We start from the raw sequence: 17930 nt of genomic DNA, 5'->3' as shown, positions 1-17930 counted from the left end.
TATAAAATAAACCACAGCAGATTTCGGAGGCTGCATATTGCGGTGTTCGAGGTTCCCAATTCAGTGTGAGCAGAGGATAAAAGCATCACTTTAACAACGCTTTAGTGACAGTGTTAAACGGTATTATTAGTGAGAGAGTTAAACAGGTTAGTGAGATTGATAACCGGTGATGATTAGCAAGTGTTAAATATGGGTTAATCAGAATGTTAAACAGGTTTTTGAGAGGTTAAACAAGGCTAGTGGGATGGTGTGTGTTTGTGAGGACTATAGAAGACTTTGGGTGTCCCTGTGTGTAAATGTTGGCAGTAACACAGGCACGAAGGTGTCCTTTGATATCATTCGCATTGTGTCTTTGCAAACAGAGAGAGACAGATAGCTAGCAACAACGGCAGCAAAAATTACAGTTGTATAGCGCCTTTCACGTCAGGAAGATGTCTCAAGACTCTGAAAAGTTCTTTCTTCAGGGTGGGGGTGCCCTGTGATTGCAACAAGAAGCCAAACTTCTACTCGATGCTTTCCTATGAGATGAGACTTGCTGGGAGTGGCTTAACCTCAGACCCAACTTATAAAAGCCACTACGGACTGTGCATCTGGCCACATCAGAAATACCCTTGGCACGCAGTCTGTCCACAGGTAGGTTTGGGTGCAAATCGGGGTGCCTTCCGAAAGCGGTAAGTGCCCCTTGCTGGGGCACACGAGGATGTGGTGTACACGGGGCCAACTCCCAACTGTTAAAGGGAAGCGTCCCAAAAAACGTGCGCGCAATCTACGTGGGGTGAAGGAATGTCTCGTAAACAACGGAATGTTTTTTTTGTATCGGGAGGAAGGGAAAAATTGTAACAGAAGATGTTGTGTTTTTTTCGGATTTCTGTTGTACCAAATATTATATTTACAAATAAATATATACTTTCCCCAAAAAAAGGTTTGGTTAAAGCCAGGCGAGGTATTTTAACCAAAAGTCAACTTCAAACCCACCAGCAAAGTTACTTAAGAAGACCAACGGAGACTCAGGTACAGTAAACCTCTCGCAGGTGTTATTTTTATGAATTGTCTAATCGCTTTGATTTCTTTGCACTCGTCCTCCCCAATCCTGACTACCCAGCCCGGGACCGTAACTCTGTCTGTCCGGAGCCTTGGGACGTCCTCCCGACATGAAAGGCGCTATACAAATGTAATTTTGATGTGGGTTGTTGTTGACTGATACAACTAATGTGAGTTTTACTTGTGGTAGAGATATGGTGAAAAGTTCGAATGATAGACCTGCCGCTATACTGGTATAGCGGATGCAACAGGTTTCATGAGCTGAATTGTATCCGCCTGTTATTATGTTCTTCAAACACAGATAGTTTTCTTTGGGGAAATAAGATAACGGGATATAGTACACAGGTAGTTTGTGACAGATGTGCTCGCCACCGCCAGGAAGGTGGAAAGCGAATTAGATGGACCTTGGTCTTCTTTTTCACCTCGCATTTCTTATGTTTTGCTCTGTTCCAAACAGAAACACAGAAAGAGAAAGGCAAAAGAGTATCAAAAAGAGTAGCTGGAAGCATCAGAGAGAGAGAGAGAGAGAGAGAGAAGAGAGAGAATCAGGCAAAGAGTTGGATAGACTGTCAAACAGAAAAGGAATTAAACAGAGTCAGAGAGAGAAAGATCGTGTGTCAGACGAACTCAGAGAGACGGTCAGAAAGAGTCAGATAACTTTGAAAACGGATGCGTGTATACTTGGAAAAATAAATTTGCATTTGTCCATCGCCTTTCACGTCAGGAATGCGATTGACCCAAACTTTCCCTATGTTCCAAAGAGAAAAGCAGAAGGAGTAAAGACGAAGAGTATCAAAAAGAGTAGCTGAATGAGTCAGAGAGAGAGAGAGAGAGAGAGAATGCTTAACTCTAAGCGTTAGATAAACTGTCGAACAGAAAAGGAGTCAGACAGACAGAGTCAGAGAGAACGAGAGAGAGAGAGAGAGAGAGTGAGAGCTAGACCAGCTATAAACAACTTTAAAAGTGTATCTGAGTGTACAATTTGCATCTAGCCTTTTGTACGTCAGGGGTACGAGTGACCCGAAGTGCTTGACAATTCTGAGTGGCACCGAAACTGAGGGTTAGTTAGTTCCGTATAACGTTGCTGCAAATACCTGCGGTTTGCGTGTCGTGCTGCTGGTTTATCTCAGTGGCTGTGTCGGAGTTCACTTACAATAGCAAACGTGTGCACAGTAGCAGGATATGGGCTGTTTTTTGTTCAGCTGTGAGTGTCTGACGCATGCGGAAACCCATCAGCGGTGCTTAAGAGTTTCCAAACCAACCTGCGAATTCCACGCATCCCACCTACACGTGGAAATCCCAGAGATAGATCGTTAGAATGGAATGCAAGAGCCAAGGCTTGAGGACCCCAGAGTGTGTGTTGGGATAATTTCTGGAGTCTGAGCAGCTACAACCGGAAAGCTTGCCACTGATAGAACTGTCTGGCAAGCTTTCCTGCTGTTTGTCAAAACAAGAACTTCCCAGTACGCGTCCTAAAATTGCTCCTCATAACCGTGAGACCACAAAATCTGTTTCCGGTGAAGAAGGCTGTTCTGCCCCTCTAACCTCATCCCTCCAGAAATCCCACTTCCCATCGCTCATCGCAGCATCAGTGTATCTGCAGATTGGTTCTGAATTTACCTCCCCTTCAATCACAGGCTGTGTCCTCTAGTTTGTTGTTAAATAACCTCTGGATCAAAGCATATTTCCTGGAGTCTTATTGCTTGGGATATGACTAGAACTTCAATCAAGTCTGATTGGAGTTTAGCACTTGTTATCTCCTCTTAATGTCCGTTAATTGCCGATAACCCATAAGAGGTAGTGGCAGGGTTTACCCACCATCACACCCTCACCTTGCCCTTCTCCTTTATTTCCTAGGATATGTCAGACCAAATAAGAAGGAAAAAGAAGCTAAGTCATTCCCCTAGAAATAATTCTGCAGGATCAAGAAATACGGACAATAACCCAGTGAGCCTTCATCCCGCCATCCGCAAGTTTCTGCAGGCAGGTGGCTTCTCTGGAGAGCTTCCACCAGAACTTGAGCAAACTTATCTGAGGCCCCTGATTCAGCAGGTCAGTGAGGAAGCACAGACAGTATCCCAAGTCTAAGTGTTTGCTATACTGGGTAGGGTGGGGAAATAGGGGTAAACATTTCATCGTGAAACGGAGTTGAGTTACAGATCAGCCATCTATCTAATAGAATGGCAGAACAGGCTTGAGGGGCTGTATTGCCTAATTCTGTTGGCTGCAAGAATATGGGATGCCAAGGTGGGATGCCCTGTCTCGAAAGTGCAGGTCGAAACAAATGGGATGTTTTAAGCTGGCAAAAGGTAACTAGATAGGTTGGGACGAGTGAGGCCCTTTGCTCTTCCCAACCAGCATGTGACAAAATTGTTTCGGGTGAAGAAGACCTTTTGGCCCATCTGATCTCACCCCTACAGAACACCCACCCTAACCTTCCTCCCCCATCATAGCATCAGGCCTGCTTTTTTGAATGAGTCCCAGTGTCCTGCCTTCAGTCATTCATGAATGTCTGCTTAAAGAAAAACTTCCTGGTGTCTATCCTGAAACTCCTGTTGTATCATTTTTCACCATCTGATCTCATCCTTGCTGGATCTTTTTAAATGAGTCCCAGTATCTTTCCCTTAACCACTCTTCCTGGTAACCCTGCTCCAGTCATTAATTATCCTCTGGATAAATGCATACTTCCTGGTGGGTGCTATGTACTTAACCGTAGCAACTCGAGACCCGTTTTAATCCAGTTCCTGAGGCAGGCGGGTCCACAGTACTCCAGGGCACTGCTAATAGCAGCACAGCCCAGCCTGGCTCATCGGCAGGACCAGTCACTGGGGCAGGGAATCCTCCCACTCAGCTCCTGTTAACCCTGCAAGACAAGCCTCTCACGGGTAGGGTGGTCCTCTCTGGGCAAGCAAGAGGAAAGCTTGGTGGATAGTGATATCACTGGGCAAGCTGTGCATTTTTAGCTGGTTAGGCTCCCCCAACGCACACTCTTGCCAACCCGCGCCTAATACTTTCCGGAATTAGGTAAGCAGGATGCATCCCTCCAGGGAGAGAGAGAGTGCGCATTCCATTCTAACAATTTCTCTGCAATGTCCATGTGTAGGTGGGATGCAGGAAATTTTCACTTTGGTTTGAACATTCTTAAACACGGTAATGGGTTTCCGCACGTGTCAGACACCCGGCTGACTGGGAAAAAGAAACCTGCTGAACCTTTACCAATCTGCCCACTCCCGCCACTCGGCTGGCACTGGCTTGCTCCACGTCCCTAGTCCTGCCCGCTCAACCATTGGCGGTCAAGCTTTCAGCCTTTCTGCCCCACCCTGTGGAACTTGATCCCAGAGCCCTTCCGCCTCCCTTGCCTCCTTCAAGGCCCAACTCAAGACCTTCCTCTTTGACCGTGCCTTCGATCATCTTCCCACCCCCTTGGCCTCCACCCCTCTTGACTCCAACCCGCACCTTGGGTCATCCTCCCGACGTGAAAGGTGCTTTATAAGGGCAAGTTGTTGCGTTCAATTTGAGAGAGAGCGAGAGAAATAGAGAGCGAGAGAGAGAGAGAGGATGTAACCCAGTGTAAGAAAAATGATGGCTTAAAACCGTTCACTTGTGAGATCCTTCCCATTTTCACACTGCGGCATTTGTTGAGGACTTTACCTGTTTGTTGCTCAGGCGATGGACGTTGCGTTGTACAGTCACTATGAGGAGGAGGTGAGACCTTGCATTGACCTCATCGATCACCTGCGTTCGCTGGGTTTGGAGAAAGACCTGTCCTTGCCGGCCATCGCTGTGATCGGGGACCAGAGCTCGGGGAAGAGCTCTGTGCTGGAGGCGCTGTCTGGTGTGTCGTTGCCCAGAGGGACCGGTAAGACCTGGCTATCAAACGTGCTTCAATCAGTAGCGCTTTCGCCTCTGAGTCAGAAGGTTGTGGGTTCAACCCCCCACACGTCGGGACTTAGGATAACACAGTCTAAGCTGACAATCTAATGCAGTGCTGCGGGGGGGGGGGGGGGGGGGTTGGGGGTTGCATTGTCAGAGGTGCCATCCTTCAGATGAGAAACCGAGGTCCCATCTGCCTATTTAAGCGGATGTTAAAGATCCCGCCACGCTACTTGAAAAGCGAAGGGAATTTCTCTCTCCCCGTGTTCTGGCCAAGAATCCCCCAAATAAAACTGGTCCCTCACTCCATGGCTGTTTGTGGTGGCTTCGATGTGCGCAAATTGTCTGCCGCGTTTCACCACCAAAACAGATCAGATCCGCCACCAGTTATTTTAGAAATGGATGAAAAACATGTAACAGCTTCCACAGGACATTGCTTCGAACCTGTTGCAGAGTGTCGAGTTTTTTCACTTCATATACTTACTGGAGTTCTGTAGTGCAGCAGTTAGCAAGCGAGAGAACCCTGGTCCGATTCCCAGGCCGGGGCGAAACATTAGGCAAGTTTCCATTACTCCATACGCCTCTGTTTACCTAGTAGTAAGTAGGAACTTACCGGTTGTTAGTCGATTGGCGGATCGCTTTCCCAGGTGTAATAATCCCTTCAAAAAAAAAGTATTATCATTATTATTATTACCAGAGAGCGCGAATAAAAGAGAGAATGAGAGAGAGACCCTGTTTAAAGAAAGCTTAAACCCTTTTGTTCCCGTTTGCCAGGTATTGTGACGAGATGCCCACTGGAGCTGAAGCTGAAGAATGTCAAAGAAAAGGATGTTTGGACAGGTTTTATAACTTACAACAACCATAGACAAGAGCTGACAGACCCCTCAGAGGTGGAGCAAGAAATTCGGATAGGTTTGTCAACATGGAGCTCCATTTGTTCCACATTGCTGTACAATTTAAGTTTTCCTTACTCCAATTTTCTCTGTTTACCAAGCAGGAACTAGGAACCCATAGCAGCTCGTGTAGTTGGCAGTAACTAGCTTATTGTAATTATGTTGATTGAACTAATGCAACTTTTCTGCCCAAAACAAGCTTTGAATATAACTTGTTAGTCGATCGGCGGGTCGCTTTCCGGGGTAATAATACCTCACACAAAAAAAATTGGTCACTTAATCCACGACTGTTTGTGGGACACTGCTGTGTGCAATTGGCTGCCGAGTTTTGCCTACAAAATCCACAGTCAATCCACTTTATAGTATATTCTGTGAAGTGCTTTGAGACGTCTCAACCATGTGATAAGGAGCTATATCAGATGTAATGATAATGAGGGGTGGGGAAGAGAGCATTGCATTTTTCAGAGGTTCCATCCTTCAGATGAAACATTATTATTATTATTAAACCAAGGTCCAGTTCAGATGGACGTTAAAGATCCCGTGACACTATTGGAAAAGAGAAGGGAGTTTCTCTCTCCTGTTGTCCTGACCAAGCATCCCCAGATAAAACTGGTCACTCGCTCCATGGCTACTTGTGGAAGACAGCTATGCACAAATTGTCTACCGCATTCACCTACAAAACACACGGTCACTAAATTTTGCCTGCGAATCTTGTGAAGCCCATTGAGACGTCCTCCCGGCATGAAGGACGCTGTTTTAAATGCAAGGATTGTGATGGTTAACACTGAACAGTGAACTGTGTATCCCTGTGCCTGGCCATTGTGTAATAATAATATTAATAATATTCCTTGCATTTGATATAGCATTTATCATGTCAATGAGATGTCTCAAAAGAGCTTCACAGAATATATTGTCAAGTGAATTGACGGTATAATTGCATACACTAGCGGTCCCACAAACAGCCGTGGATTGAGTGACTTTTTTTTTGGAGCGATCATTATCGTCGGAAAGCGATCCGCCAATCGACTAACAACTGGGTTCCTACTTATTGCTAGGTGAGCAGAGGAGTGGGGAGTAAGGAAACTTGCCTAAGGATTAGCCTTCCTGGGAATCGCACCCGGGTCCTCTCGCTTGCGAGGGGAGGACGCGAACCACTACGCTACGAGACTCCACATGTTGCGGCTGCTGTTTTTTTTGGCCGACAAATAGGGCAGCCAAATTGCTCCCATAACCAGCCACGAGACAAACAACCAATTTTTTTGTGTGGCCTTGTCAGCCAGGCCCTTTCTCCTTTCGAACAGTGTCGCGAGATTTTTAACAGGCGGATGGGACCTCGGGTTAACGTCCCATCTGAAGGACGGCACATCTGACTATGCAGGGCTTTCCTCCTTCCTCCTCCTTTCCCTACCGCTCCCCGAACTGTTTGGAGTAAGGAAACTTGCCTGAGGTAATGATTAATCATGTCTCTCTCTCTCTCTCTCTCTCTCTCCAGCCCAGGATATAATTGCGGGCAAGGGAGTGGGGATCAGCCATGAGTTGATCAGCCTACAAATCGAAGCCAGCAATGTGCCGGATCTTACTCTTATAGACCTGCCAGGAATTGCCAGGGTCGCAGTGGGAAAGCAGCCCCTGAACATAGGGGACCAGGTATAAAATGTCACCGCAGCCGGTACAACAAATGGAACGCATGAGTCTCCCGACCAGATAAACTGATCATTCACTTCAACCGCAATTTTACTCTCACTAATAATGATACTTACATTTGATACAGCGCCTCATCATGCCGCGGAGACGTCTCAAATTGCTTCACAGGATATACTGTGAAGGGGATTGACTGTGTATTTTGTGGGCGAAACGTGGTAGCCAGTTTGTGCATAGCAGCGTCCCCACTAATAGCCATGGAGTGAGTGACCGATTTTATTTCGGAGGAATGTTGGCCAGGATACTGGAGAGAGAGAGAGAGAGAGAGAGACACCCTTCTCTTTTCGAATAGTGTCATGGGATCCTTAACGTCCGCTTGAACAGGCAGACGGGACCTTGTTTTAACATTTCCCCCAGCGCTGCATTGAAGTGTCAGCTTAGACTATGTGATTCCAAGTCCCGAAGTGGGGCTTGAACCCACAACTTTTGACACAGAGGCGAGAGAGCTAGCACTATGCCAGGCTCACTCCCAGGCAGTGATGTCTCAAGTTCTTCCCAAAGTCGAGCTTCGGGCTGGGGGGGAGCTGAAGAAGATTTGGGGGGAGGGAGAGGTAAGAATGGGTATTATTTGGCGACTTGTCTTTTCCGTTACCATCAAGGCTTTCTTCAAAGGTGGTTGTCATGTGTTCCATTTCAGATCAAGCAACTGATCAAGTCGTTCATTGAGAAGCAGGAGACCATCAACCTTGTGGTCGTTCCTTGCAATGTGGACATTGCCACCACAGAGGCTCTGAAAATGGCACAGGAGGTTGACCCCTCAGGAGAGCGAACCGTGGGTAAGATAAATCGAGGATAGTTACATGGAGTTACGTAGAGTGATATCTCATGGAAACGGGGCATTTGACCCAACTAGCCCGTGTGGGTGTTTATATTCCACCCAAGTATTCACCATTCCGCTATTTCCTTCTGATCTATTTCCTTCTGATTATGTACACCACCTACACGTAGAAACCACCTACAACAACAACAACAACTTGGATATATATAGCGCCCTCCACACTGGACGACATCTCAGAGTGCTTTACAGTTTCTGATCCCGGGGCCGAGCCAGGGGGAGGGGTGGGGGGAAGGTGACCAAAGGTGCGGTCGAAAAGGAAGGTCTTCAGCAGAGACCTGAAAATGGGAAGGGAGGGAGTGAGGCGAAGGGAATGAGGAAGGCAGTTCCAGAGCCTCGGGGCACAGTGGCTGAAGGTACGGCTGCCGAGGGTGGAGCGGAGGACTCGGGGGACAAGGAGGAGGCCAGACATGGAGGAACGAAGGCAACGGGTACTGTGCTGAGGAGAGAATAGGTCAGAGAGATAGGGGGGTGCAGGGACTTGAATACGACGGTGAACACCTACACTTCACAGGGATTATTACGCACAGAAAGCAATCCGCCAACCGACAAACAACCAGGTTCTGACTTACTGCTGGGTAAATAACAGGTGCGTGGGGTAATGTTTCACCCTGCCCGGGAATCTAACCTGAGTCCTCTCACTTTCGAGGCGAGTGATCTAACCGCTACGGCTACGGGGCCACAAAGTCAAACTTGTGCTTGAAACTGCAGGTATCCTAACAAAGCCTGACCTGGTGGATAAGGGCACGGAGAAAACGGTGGTGGAAATTATCCAAAACCAAGTGGTGGAGTTGAAGAAAGGCTACATAGTTGTCAAGTGTCGCGGGCAACAGGACATCAACGAGAAGCTGACCCTGCGTCGGGCCTTGGAGAAGGAGAAGGTGTTTTTCGAGGAGCACCAGCATTTCAGGTGAAAGCAACGTAGCCTTTCAATTCGCGTCCACTCTCACCTCTTCTTTTGTAGCCGAGTCCAAAGTCGCGCTCACAGGTTGACTGCGAAGTGAATGACCAATCTTTATCTGAAGGTTTCGCCCACAGAATATACAGTATATTTCCAGTATCTTATTATTATATTATTATGTGCCAAGACACTATTCTATTTCCAAATAGAGTCAAGGGATGTTTAAAGGCCACAGGTGTTGCCTTCACATTATAATAATAATAATAATAATAATAAAACTTGCATTTGATATACTGGCTTACCACTTAATCAAGACACCTCAAAGCGCTTCACAGAATATATTGTAAAGTGGATTGACTGTGTATTTTGTGGGTGAGACCTGCGGCCAATTACGCACAGCGGCGTCCCACAAACAGTCGTGGATATTATTTTGAGATCCACACTCAAAATTCATCACTGTCCTTTGATCCCTCTTCACCCTCTCCTCTTCCTAATTCACTCATTACTGATCGATGGTGTGCGATGTTTTTTGTGTGGTGCTGCATGGAACTGCTATCGCTAAGGCGGTTGTTCGATTGGTTTCCTTCAGGTTTCTTATTGATGAAGGAAAAGCCTCCATTCCTTGTTTGGCTAAAAGACTTACAAGTGAGCTTGTCGACCACATCAAAGTGAGTTTATGATCCTTCTTTGCACTACATATTTCCGAGCAATCATTTTTTTTTAGCTCAGTCGGGTATCTGACACGTGCGGAAACCCATTACCGTTGCTTAAGAGTATCCAAATCAAACTGAGAATTCCCTGCATCCCATCCACACATGGGAATCCCAGAGGTAGATTGTTGGAATGGAATGCGCACTCTCTCTCTCCCTGGTCCTGCTTACCTAATTCCGGAAATTATTAGGCGCAGGTTGGCAAGAGCCAAGACTTGAGGGACCCCAGAGTGTGCGTTGGAGGTAACTGCTGGAGTCTAACCAGCTAAACCCACATAGCTTGCCATTGAGAGCGCTGCCTGGCAAGCTTTCCTGCTGCTTGTCCAGCTACGACCACCCCTACCTGTTAGAGCTTTGGCTTGGAGTGTTAACAGGAGCTAAGTGGGATGATTCCCTGTGTCCTGGCTGGTCTGCCCTTCCAAGTCCTGCGGATGAGCCAGGCTGGCTTTGCTGTTATCAGCAGTGCCTTGGAGTCCTGCGGACCCGCCATTATAAATATATAAACGACCGCGTTGTCATCAACAACAGCTTATGTTCATACAGCACCCTTCACGCAGAGAGCGCTGCATGGTTAGGGGGATCAGACACCGAGCAGGAGAGAAGGGGGAGGGGACCATAGGCGCTGGCAAAGAGGTAGGTGTTAAAGTGGGTGATAAAGGTGGGAGGAAGGTGGAAAGGTAGGGATTTAGGTAGGGAGTTCCAGAGGTTGGGGGTGTACTAGCAAACTGGCTCTGTGTTCACACTTGGATCCTTTCTGTCTCTCTTTCTCTCTCTCTCCCTGTCTCCTCTCTGTTTCCCAGAAATGGTTGCCCAAATTTGAAAAGGAATTGTCAGACAGGATATATACAATAACCCAAGAACTGAAGTATTACGGGGAAGGAGTTCCCGACACGGAGAACGAAAAGATAACCTTTCTGATTCAAGTGAGTCAACACAGGAGGTCTCGGAGTCAGGGCGGAGGCGGGGATGAGGGCTTTGAGGGTTTTGACAGTGAGAGCGAGGATCTTGTGTCAATCCAGCTCTCTGCTCTCAGCCATTAATGTCTCCCCACCTCTGCCTGTGATCTGTCCACAGAAAATCAATACATTTGGACAACATGTCGTCAGCTTAGCCTTGGGGGAAGAGCCTGAGACCTTCATCCAGAAGGAGAGGTGCTATTCCAAAGTTCGCAAGGAGTTTCAGCAATGGAAGGTTTACCTTAATCATGCGCTGCATCAATGTGAGTACCAACAACAACAACAACAAAAAGTGGCATTTGTACAGCGCCTTTAACGTCAGGAGGACATCCCCAGGCAGACAATCAGGGGTTTGCACTCGAGCTGGGGGTTGGGATCAAAAGTGCTGGAGGGCAGGGAGAGGAGGGGTAGGAGGGTGACCGAAGGCACGGCCGAAGAGGCAGGACTTCAGACAGGCCTTGAAGGTGGCAAGGGAAGGGGACGAGGTGAAGGGACTGTGGGTGGAGTTCCAAACGGTGGTGGGGTGGGGTGAGGGGTGGTATGGTGCAGAGAGGCTGAAGCCCTGACTGCCGATGGTGGGGCGGGCAGGGCGGGGTACATGGATCAGAGCTGGTGTATAATAGTAATGGTTATTATTATATTGGTCTTGAATTCATCTGCACTATCTGATTTAACCACCAACCCACTGACTCTGTGAGGCTATGAGTGGCTGTTAGGTTACTGGTCGCTCTGTTAGATTACAAGTAACTCTGTTGGGCTCCTGGTGATGACAGCTGTTGCCATTGTTTTTCCCCCTTTCTCTCCAGTCCAGTGTGATCTGAAGAATAACGTTTGCGCTTATGAGCGCATGTACCGAGGTCGCGAGCTTCCCGGGTTCACCAACTACAAAACCTTTGAGGCAATCATCAAGCAACAGGTCTGCAGACTGGAACAACCAGCCATGTTGAAACTGAAGAATATTACAGGTAAAGAAAGTGACGGGCATTCTAACAGCAACAATAATAATACGCACCTTATCACGTTGTTGAGATGCCTCCGAAGCACTTCACAGAATATAGCGAAAAGCAGAGTGACTGTATATTTTGTGGGTGAAACGCGGCAGCCAATTGCGCACAGCAGTGTCCCACAAACAGTTGTGGATTGCGTGACCAAATTTTTTAAAAAAAATTTTGGAGGGTTTATCACCCCTGGAAAGCAATCCGCCAATCGACTAACAACCAGCTTTCTACTTACTGTTGGGTAAACAGAGGCCTGTAGAGTAAGGAAACTTGCCTAAGGTTTTGCACAGTCTGGGAATCGAATCCGGGTTCTCTCGCTTGCGAGGCGAGTGCTTTAACCACTACACCAAAGGACATCAACTCTGGTTAATCCAGATTGCATCCTCTCTCCAACTGCGATTCATAACTAAGAAGTCACTGCACCTCAGGAAGGATATATTGAACCGGGAGGGGATACAGTGCAGATTCACCAGGATGATTATTCTCCCAATATTATTGTCTCTCACAGAAATTGTTCATGAATCTTTTATGGCTATCGCTCTCCACAATTTCAACGGCGTTCCCAATCTATTAAAAGCTTCCAAGGTATGGTGTGAATATTATGTTGTGTCAAACTGGCGTATCGCTATCTTTCACACAGAGGGGTGGTGGGTGGTGGGGGGGTGTGGTTCTCAAAACGTTTCACAGAGAACGCGTGAAAACCTGAGGAACTAGCTTTCACAAGGGAATTGGATATATACTTGAAAATGTAAAGTACATAAATATATACTTTGGAATAGGAACATAGGAGCATAATAGATATATTATATATACAGTATACATTGAATCATATAATCTTACAGCACAGAAGAAGGTAATTCGGCCCATCGTGCCTGTGCTGCATCTTTGAAAGAGATCGTCTCACTAGTCCCACTCCCCCGTTCTTAACCCATAGCCCTGAAAATGTTTTCTTTTTAAGTACCCTACCTATCCAATTCCCTTTTGAAAGCTGCTATCGAATCTGCTTCCCACCACCCTTTCAAGCAGTGCCTTCCAGATCATAACAATTTTCTGGGTAAAAAATATTCTTCTTTTCTCCCCTCTAGTTCTTTTGCAATTATCTTAAATCTGTGTCCTCTGGTTACCGATCCACCTGCCAGAGGAAACAGATTCTCCCTGTTTACTCTATCAAAACCCCTCATAATTTTGAACACCACTATTCAATCTCTCCTTAACCTTCTCTGCTCTAAGGAGAACAATCCCAGCTTCTCTAGTCTGTCCACATAATTGAAATCCCTCATATTTATTATATATATAATATAATATATTTCTAACATCCAGATGAAAATGGAAGAGCTAAAGAAGAAGCAAGAAAGACATGCAGTGAGCCAGCTGCGAATCCAGTTCAAGCTTGAAGATATTGTGTACTCGCAAGACTCCAACTACAGTGACAATCTTGAGTTAAAAGCAACAGAAGAGTACAGGGAACAAACTCCAGATCAGAATTCATTAACGTCCAAAATGTCCACTTCAAAGTCAAAAGAAGAGTCTATCCAGGAGATGTCAACACATGTGGATACCTACTATAAGGTGGGTTTAATGTATCTGTGGGTGGCCATAGCAAAAAATGTCTACAGAGTACACTTAAAGGCGCTCTATAAATGGAATCTTGTTGTTGTTGTTGGTGTTAATAATAATAATAAAATAGTCATAATCCTTGCATTTGATATAGTGCTTTTCACGTCTTCTAGATGTCTCAAAGCGCTTCACAGAATAAGCTGTAAAGTGAATTCACTGTACATTCGTGGGCAAAACGACAATGACAATAGCTTGTACAGTGCCCCTCATGCAGGGCAGCGTCCCACAGCGCTTGACAGTGGTGGAGTACGTTGCCTAGCGGGGGGGAGGTGACACTAGACACGGTCGAAGAGGAACGTTTTCAGGCGCGACTTGAAGATGGGGAAGGGAGGGGGAAAGGCAGGGTGATGAAGTGCAAGCTGGGTGGAAGGTTGATGGGTGGTGACCCGAAGATTGAATTTTATGAATGTGTGAGTTTCACAGATTATTCCTGTAAAGTGTAATTACCAAATATTCAATAATTATAATATTCCTCATTATTCCTTAATGATAACCCTAATTTGCATTTGACATAACGCCTCATGACATCTTTCAGATGTTTAAAAGCGCTTCACAGAATATACTGTAAAGTGAATTGACTGTATATTTTGTGGGCGAAATACGGCAGTGAATTGCGTACAGCAGTGTCCCACAACCAGCCAGAGACCAGATTTTTTTTTAAAAAGGGATTATTAGCTCTTGCTTGCGAGGTGAGTGCTCTAACCGCTATGCTATGTTTTCCCTTCAGATCATGTCCGATCGTCTGGCTGACCAGGTGCCCCTGATAATCCGTTACTACATGATGCAGGAGTTTGCGAGCAACTTGCAGGTCCAGATGCTGGAACTACTGCAAAACAGGCAGCAGATTGAAGAGTATCTCGAAGAGGAGAAGACGATCGCAGAGAAGAGAAGGACCCTCAAGAACAAACTGGACCGTTTGTCCAAAGCCCAGGTCCATCTGTTAGATCTCGCTTGATTTTGCTTGCAAAGCTAAGAAAGTCTAACAGCAGCAGAAGCAACAACAACAACAACAACAACAACAACAAAGCAGCTTGCATTTTCATGATCCTCATAATCATTGCATTTTTTGGTATAGTGCCTTATCACGTCTTTGAGACATCTCAAGTGCTTCACAGAATATACCGTAAAGTGGTCGAAATGTCCTTCATGTAAGGATAACGTCTCGGAGTGCTTCACAGTGATTGGGGATGGGATGTCAAGTGGTGGTGAGGGGCGGGGGCTAGCGGGGAGGGAGGGAGGGGTAGGGAGGGATAGGGAGAGGAAAACAAGGCGATACCTCCCTACCCCTTCCTCCCTCCCCGCTAGCCCCCGCCCCTCACCTCCACTTGACATCCCATCCCCAATTACTGTGAAGCACTCCGAGACGTTATCCTTACATGAAGGACATTCAGAATTTACAGAATTTTACTGTAAAGTGTAGTGACTGTGCATTTTGAAGGCGAATACGGCCACCGATTTGTGTACAGCAGTTGGTAAGGGCCAAGCCTTGAGGAGTCCAAAGTATGTGTTGGGGGTGTTTCACCAGCTAAAACCGTATAACTTGCCGGAAACCGACGTCTGACCTATCATATTGGTAACCTGGTCAACTACCCATGTTGTACAAGATTACTGCCAATCTCTATCCCGCTTCGGACTTTGCTTGCAATGAGCTTTCATTAAAGACACAGAATGAAAAAAACAGTGTGTGTAAAAGGTTGTGTTTCTATAATTTTATTATTAATAATAACAATAACAATAATCCTCGCATTTCATACCGAGCCTTTCACATCAGGAGGAGAATTTTTTGTTTCGACAACAACAACAACGTGTGCCCTCCACGCAAGGGTAGCATCTCGGAGCGCTTAACAGTGGCGGAGCCTGACTCCGAGCCGTGGGGGGTGGGGAGGTAACCTTAAGCACAGTTGAAGAGGAAGGTCTTCAGGCGGGACTTGAGAAAGGGGAGAGGGGAGGCAAGGCAGAGGGATTGAGGGAGAGTGTTCCACAGATTCGGGGCATAGTGGCTGAAAGCGCGACCTCCGATGGTGGAGTGGAGTGTGTGAGGGACAAGCAGGAAGCCGGTGCCAGTCGAACGGAGGGGCTGGGTGGTGGATTGGGGAGTGAAGAGGTCGGAGAGGTAAGGGAGGTGCCAGGAAGTGGATGGATTTGAACACGAGTGTGAGGATCTTGAAGTCGATCTGTTCGCTCATGAGAAGTCAGTGGAGCCTGGGCCAGACCTGGTGAGGTGGGGGTATGGAATTTGGTCTGGGTCAGTATGCGGAGGGGGGGGGCAGAGTTCTGAATGAGCTGGATTTTTTTGAATAGTTGAGCTGGGGAGATAGGCAAGGAGTGCATTTGAGTTATCCAGCCGGGAGGTGACAAACGCATGCACGAGGGTTTCGGCTGTGTGGTGGGTAGGAGCAGGAACATTTTCAGAGGGAGGGGCTGAGGCCGGAGCAGCAGCCAAAATGCGCATGCAGAGACCGGGAGCGAGCGATCAGAGGGCCAGCATCAGCCCGCGGGCTACGGGAGACAGCGGGGGTTGGGGGGGTGAAGAGTGAATTGGGTGGAGAGAGGGGATGGCGGTCATGGCTTAGGTACCAGAAACAGGGAGGGAACGGAGGTAGGACAAGATAGCAGAAGGATAGCAAAATGTACACTAGTTTCACAAGGCTGGATAGATTTTTGTTGGGCAACCGTGTCAAGGGATATAGGCCATGGGTGGCTAATTGGAATTGAGGTACAGATTAGCCATGATCTCATAGAATAGCGGAACAGGCTCGAGGGGTTGAATAGCCTCCCGTTCCTATGTCTCAGTGCGGGATTTACTGCAAAGTGAATTTTTGTAAGCAATTCATGCACAGCACAAGTCCCGCGACTAACTAATTATGTCTGGGGTGGGGGGTTGTCGGACAGAAGATCAGGAGAGAAACTCCCTGCTCTTTCTGAATAGCACAAGATCTTTAACGTCCGCCTGAACGGGACCTTGGTAAGGCATCTCTGGCAATGCAGCACTGTACTGGAATCTGTGTGGTCTCGCTTGGGCAGACGAAAAGGAGAAAAACACTCTTGCGGTTCCTGGTGTGGGATTGGGGAGGTTAAGGTGCTTAACAACATCAACAGCTTGCATTTATATAGTACCCTTCATGCAAGATAGCATCTCAGAACGTGACTTAGCATTTATAATAATAATAATAATACTTGCATTTGATATCGCTCCTTATCACGTCTTCGAGACGTCTCAAAGCACTTCACATATACTGTATATACTGCATAGGATATACTGTAAAGTCAATTGACTGCATATTTTGTGGGAGAAACACGGCAGCCAATTGCGCACATCAGTGTCCCACAAACAGTTGTAGGTTGAGTGTCCAAATTATTATTATTTTTTGAGTGGATTATTAACCCCAGAAAAGCGATTTTCCAATCGAGTAACAACTGGGTTCCCACTAACTGCCAGGTAAACAGAGGCGTGTGTGTGTGGAGTACGGAAACATTTGACAGTATTCAACATTTCAGTCACCTCCTGTTCCTAATAAAGTGGGGAACAGGCTTGATGGGCTGAGTAAGGACCTCTTCCCATTTTCCCATGGTTTTCCTATGAGCTTGTGTACTCACCCACCCTAAACGTCACAGCCCCTTCACACAGTCCTCGTCAGACTCCACTGACTCCCTATGACAGAACGGATTGATTTCAAGGTCCTCACACTAGTCTACAAATGCCTTCACGCACTGGCACCTCCCTACCTTTCTGACCCGCTTTCTCCCCAACCCACTACCAGCTGCCTCCGCTCGGCTGGCTCTGGCCTCCTCCTCGTGCCTTGTTCCCTCCACTCTACCACTGGTGGTCGCTATGCTCCGATGCTTTGGAACTCACTCCCCCAAACCCTCAGCTTGCTCCCTCCCTCCCCTCTTTTAGATCACCACTGAAAACCTTCCTCCTTCGACTGTGCTTACTGTCATCTCCTCCCTCCTCCAGGCTCGGTATCAGGCTCCTGTTAAGCGCTCCGAGATAAATGCGTGTTGTTGTGTTGTTGTTGAGCTCCCATTTTAAGATTGCTCCCCTCCCTTCTCCCTTTGCCTTGGATTCCTCTACAAGAGAAATATCTCTCCTTGTCGATGTCCTTAGTCATCTCAAACCTGTTTCAAGTGACAATAATCATAACAATCCTTTGCATTTGATACAACGTCTTTCACGTCAGGAGGACACACCACAAAGAGTTTCACGGGATTCACTGTGAAATGGAGTGACTGTGTGTTTGTAGGCGAAGTAAGTGACCAACGTTTGTGCTGTTTGGGGGTCATTGATGAATGATTTTATTTGGAGGATTGGTTGGCCGGGGCACCGGGGGAGAGAAACTTCTTTCTCTTTGCAAATAGCACTACAGGATCATTAATATCCACCTGAACAGGCGGAAGGGATTTT

The 17930-nt window shown here is 47.0% G+C and overlaps 1 protein-coding gene across 2 annotated transcripts; it reads left to right on the top strand.

Moving 5' to 3' along the window:
- The first annotated feature begins 438 nt into the window (after window positions 1–438).
- Window positions 439–14618, top strand: LOC103187273 (interferon-induced GTP-binding protein Mx3). Of its 2 annotated transcripts, XM_007906691.2 has the most exons (15): window positions 439–633; window positions 923–1011; window positions 2899–3093; window positions 4708–4900; window positions 5689–5826; window positions 7300–7454; window positions 8146–8284; window positions 9055–9253; window positions 9834–9912; window positions 10755–10877; window positions 11029–11173; window positions 11717–11875; window positions 12417–12493; window positions 13229–13477; window positions 14253–14618. In XM_007906691.2, exons 3-15 carry the CDS (start codon window positions 2902–2904, stop codon window positions 14478–14480), a joined length of 2076 nt encoding a protein of 691 aa, XP_007904882.1. In that variant the 5' UTR covers window positions 439–633; window positions 923–1011; window positions 2899–2901; the 3' UTR covers window positions 14481–14618. The 2 variants fall into 2 exon arrangements, with proteins under 2 accessions (XP_007904882.1, XP_042190073.1); XM_042334139.1 differs by lacking the exon at window positions 2899–3093 and having other exon boundaries at window positions 440–633; window positions 14253–14615.
- The last annotated feature ends 3312 nt before the right edge of the window (window positions 14619–17930 follow it).

This window comes from Callorhinchus milii, unplaced genomic scaffold (genome assembly GCF_018977255.1).
Source record: "Callorhinchus milii isolate IMCB2004 unplaced genomic scaffold, IMCB_Cmil_1.0 Scaffold4, whole genome shotgun sequence".
Lineage (NCBI taxonomy): Eukaryota > Metazoa > Chordata > Chondrichthyes > Chimaeriformes > Callorhinchidae > Callorhinchus > Callorhinchus milii.
This window is presented reverse-complemented; position numbering and strand designations above follow the sequence as displayed.